The sequence below is a fragment of the Oncorhynchus keta genome, chromosome 9 (assembly GCF_023373465.1).
Source record: "Oncorhynchus keta strain PuntledgeMale-10-30-2019 chromosome 9, Oket_V2, whole genome shotgun sequence".
Taxonomy (NCBI): domain Eukaryota; kingdom Metazoa; phylum Chordata; class Actinopteri; order Salmoniformes; family Salmonidae; genus Oncorhynchus; species Oncorhynchus keta.
The window spans coordinates 25,188,114-25,192,748 of record NC_068429.1 but is presented as its reverse complement, the minus strand read 5'-3'; the positions used below and the strand labels follow the sequence as shown (position 1 = coordinate 25,192,748).

The window sequence follows — 4,635 nt, the reverse complement described above, 5'->3', positions numbered from 1 at the left end:
GACTTTGTACATTCAAATAAGGAGATTGAGAGTTGAATGTGGCACAGGCTAGTCAATGTTATTACATTTCTGTTAACAGTAACTTGATTTCAACCCTGCAGTGACCACAACAGTCACAAGAGTCTTTTGGATTTAAATTAGCCTCACAGCCAATATAAGCCAAAAACTTGGTTGTAGCCTATTGTATTGGTGATGGTGATGACAATAAACCTTGTAAAACAATGTCATCAATAGTGCCCTCTGTCGGTCATGTATAAGGCACACTCGCAATGATACATAAATCAACATAAATACCATATAGAGCGCCTGGTAAAACATGTTTTGCATCAAAGGGAATTACATTCAGTTCTGACATTATGACTTTTGAAAGATTATCGGAAGACTTATCTAACACCATGAAATACAATGGGCAGTCTGTCTTCATTGGCCGAGGGGGACAATATATTGCTCCGCCTTCAGAAGAAACGCATCAGCCCTTCTCATTTTTAAACCAACTATTGGACGGCGGCTCGCTTACATCGAAGGTCCGCTTGTGAGCTCACACACTCGAGGTACGGCCCGGATGATGTGTGAGTGCTGGAGAAACAGAGAGAGTGCGCTATAGACTGGAGCCGTGAGAGTCCGATTTTATGCAGTCTTTTGGAACCTCTACATATTTTCTCAATTTGGCTACACTTATTCTGTAACTGAATTATATGCATATATTTCGCTCACATCCCGATTGATGTGGATTTTGTGAATTAGAACCCCCGGAAGAACAATTCTGGAATAGGCATCATGAGTGAAGAACCGAACGTCAACTTCTGTAAAATGAAACTAGATGGGGAGTAGGCTACAGGCGTTCTCTAGCGGATTATAATTCAACTTTACACTGCGCATGGATAATTATACACTTTACTTTTCCGGGACTTTAACAAAGCACGGCCCCTCTCCAACATATTTTCGTTTCCCTCCCCAATTAAAAAAATCTATTTTGGATCTATTACGCACGAGATACGCAATCCTGTGACAGTAGTGATAACTGCAGCTCCCCAACGGGCGCGTTAGTGTCTTCATCGACTCTTTTGGATCCTATTCGCCAGGCAAAGCAGCTCCCAATCCGGATACTCAAGATGTTGACTGCGCACACCAGCCACTTGCTCCACCACCCGGAATACCTGCAGCCCCTGCAATCTGCACCAGTGAGCATTGAGGTATGGTGAATATGTTTATTTTGTCCTGGTGAATTGTCACATTGAATGTTGTTGTTGTTTGGCTTACAGATGATTCTACTCACGGTTTATTCTCAACACCTTGGTGCGGTTTTTTTGCGCAAGCATGTTCCTCGACTTTTTGCCCATAATGCGTATTTTTTGGGGGGATGTGCACATTAAGGACTTCTGAAAAGTAATTCACTGAGCATCTTTTCTCATATGCTATATCCCCTGGGCTGCAGTTTTATTTCGAATGACTGTTTCTACCATTTTGCTTCAACTTTGTAGACAATAGGCTTACATCTATCTATTCGATAACTAGCCATAACTTACAGCAAGACCTCATTACTGCCAAATACATTGAAACAATTACTGCTAACAGTAATTTAAGTACTTTATGTCTCTGTCTATTTATTTATACAACTGTAATCGTGAAAAGTGCTTTAACTTAACATAAAGTCTTGGTTTATTTCTCCAGCTGGATGCCAAGAAGAGTCCCCTGGCCCTGCTGGCTCAGACCTGCTCCCAGATCGGCAAGCCTGACCCTCCCTCCTCCAAACTAAGCTCTATCTCTAATGGCCATGGTGACCATGATGTACACTCCTCTTCCTCCTCCTCCAGTCACAAACTGGGGGGGCACCGGCCCTCACAGGAGGACAAGTCCAGCTTCAAGCCCTATAACAAAGTAGGGGGAGACAGTCGGAGAGACAGGGTTTGTAGCTCTAATAACAGTTCTGACAAGACCGGCTTTAGGGTACCTAGTAATGGGAATGGAGGAGCTAACAGTAACTTATCAGGTTCTTGTCCATCCTTTCCGCCACACGCCATCTCTCCCAACTCCAGGGTGGGTAGTGGCACGCCTCCTCAGCACACACAGCAGTCGTCACAGACACACAGACAGAGCCAGTCGCCTCACGGACATGTTTCCCACTCTCAGACTCTGAATGGAGAACACAAACAGGAACAGAGCAGTCCACACAGGAACAGCAACAGTAGCAGCAGCAGTGGCAGCCATCTTAAGAAGGAGTCAGATGTGAATAAGGTCAGTTTGGACAGTCCCCAGATGGCTAACTCCAGCCATGCCAGAGCCAGCAGCAACTCCAGCACAGGCAGCTCTGAGGGAAGCCCCAGCCATGAGTTGGGCAAGATGGACTCCCAACCCCCACCACTCAGCCTGGGTCCTGGACACATCACTCCCATCTCTCCCTACAAGACTGGCCACTCTGTCTTCCCCCTGTCCTCCTCTAGTATGGGCTACCATGGCTCTGTAGTGGGGGCCTATGCTGGATATCCCTCACAGTTTGTCCCAGGGTTGGACCCTACCAAGTCTGGTCTGGGAGGAGGGGGGGTGAGGGTACCGGGGAAGCACCATAGCTCCAGCCCCCTCACTGGTACCTCTCCCCTCTCCTTCATGCAGGGCTTGTGCAGGGATCCGTACTGCCTCAGCTACCCTAACTCACCCCACCTGGGGGGGAGCAATCCCTGCGTCCATGACCCCTCCTCCTCCATCAAATCAGGCTATCCAGGCTTGGTCTACCCCTCCCACCCCCTCCACTCCCTCCACCCCAGCACTATGTCTTCCAGCATCACCCCCACCCTGTCCCACCCCCTCTACACCTACGGCTTCATGCTCTCCAATGACCCCATCCCTCATGCCTGTAACTGGGTATCAGCTGGGGGTCCTTGTGATAAACGCTTCTCCACCTCAGATGAGCTACTAGCCCACCTGCGCACACACACCTCCTTACCTGGAGGGATGGACAGTAAGTTATTCTCTGCCTACCCCTCTGTCTCCTCCTCTGCTGCCTCTTGCCACCTCCACCCCCACCAGAACCAGGCCTCCTTGCAGAACTCATTCTCCCTCAGGGCTCCTCATACCCTTGGTCTGGCCCGGTACCACCCCTATGGTAAGGTCCACCTGCCCCCTGGACCTACCTCCATCCCCCTGCACTCCCTCCAGGCTGGTTCTCCTTACTACCCCCACTATGCTCTCTATAGCCAGAGACTTGGCTCAGCGTCTGCCCTGGGCTACCAGTGATTCTCCATCCATCCACACAGTCTATAACGGTGTTTCTCCTCAAATTACTAAGCCAAGGCAGCTCTCCCACTCCTTCCTGCCTCGCTCTGCTGCTCCCTGCCTAAAACTGCTGAAATCTTTGGATCCAATTGGTTTTCATAGAAATGTTATGTAAGCCCTGGATGAAGGTGTTTCTGGAGCTTCTGCGGGTAGCACATCTTGCCTATATGGGGGCTCACTACTACTCCATACCAAAGCAGGATTCTATGGAGGAGCCAGAGAAGGGTCTGGATGCTTGCATGTCTGCACACTAGGATGCTGCACTTTATGAACAAGTGGATTTGACTGGACCAGTGGACATGGTGCCATGTTGGGTTGTAATAGCATCACAGACTGGGCTGGCTGATAGCTGGTGGTAGGATGCTGTATGATGCTGTAGAACGCCTCCTGGATCTCTTCATGTCAAGTTGGGAATAGTGATTGCAGTGGAAAGACAGGAGAGGAGATAGTGATACCTATAGCACTATGTGGGGGAGAATCGGATGCATGCTAGCTTGACCCTGAGTTTGTGAGTTTAGCTCGGTTATGGTTTTGAGATTTGATTCAGTTTCATACATTTTGCGTCTTCTTTGACTGAAAATAGAAATTGTATTTATTTTTTAACTGAGTGCTCTGGCTTTCAAGTTTACTTTACAAAACATACATTTGAACTTTTCTTCTTATTATTTTGCAGTTATACAGTTATCATTTTATCTATTATGAACAGGATTTGTTTAAAATGATAACATTCACTCATGCAAACTTCACAACAAAGTATATTTTCTTCTCCTTATAAAAATATGTGGTTTTCTTGTTTTCCTATCCTTCTCTGATTGAATGTGCATGTCACATCTCTTTCTCTCCCTCTCTGGCTTCCTAATTGTTGTTTGTACAGCAGATTAATAGTGAAAGGAAATGTGATATTTTTTGTAAAGTATTTGGCAGAATGACCTGGGTAAGAGAGCGATACGAATCCAAACACAGCAAGCAAAGATTGTGTGATGGCAGAGCTGTCCGATTTAAAGACAATGTCATATTTTGTTTAATAAATGATAATGAATATATTTTGTCGTTTTCATTTGTCAATCCAATTGGTCTCTTCTTGACACCTCATTCATCTCAATCGGTTTGATTTGGTTCATTAGGCCATTATAACCAGCTATGTAATAATGAGTCACTCAGTTTGGAGAGAACATTCAGAGACAACGCGACTAAGATACAAAGAAGAATACTGGAGAATGCTTATTGTTAGTTGCTTTAGATAAAAGTGTCTGCTAAATTACAAGATTCTACATTTTAGAATGACTATTTCAGTATAATTCAGTAAAGTATTACATAGGGCTGCACAATATTGGAAAAAAATCAAGTTGTGATTTTTTTAACGAA

General features: G+C 45.7%; 1 protein-coding gene across 1 annotated transcript; it reads left to right on the top strand.

Moving 5' to 3' along the window:
- The first annotated feature begins 423 nt into the window (after positions 1-423).
- On the top strand, positions 424-4,311 carry LOC118377965 (zinc finger protein 703-like). The gene is made up of 2 exons (XM_035764893.2): positions 424-1,193; positions 1,672-4,311. Exons 1-2 carry the CDS (start codon positions 1,113-1,115, stop codon positions 3,229-3,231), a joined length of 1,641 nt encoding a protein of 546 aa, XP_035620786.1. The 5' UTR covers positions 424-1,112; the 3' UTR covers positions 3,232-4,311.
- Positions 4,312-4,635: the final 324 nt, after the last annotated feature.

Excerpts from the sequence above, each read along its gene's own strand:
- LOC118377965 (XM_035764893.2), top strand. The coding sequence starts at position 1,113 with ATGTTGACTGCGCACACCAGCCACTTGCTCCACCACCCGGAATACCTG. Across the intron at positions 1,194-1,671 it reads CTGCACCAGTGAGCATTGAG|CTGGATGCCAAGAAGAGTCC; the intron begins GTATGGTGAATA and ends TTATTTCTCCAG.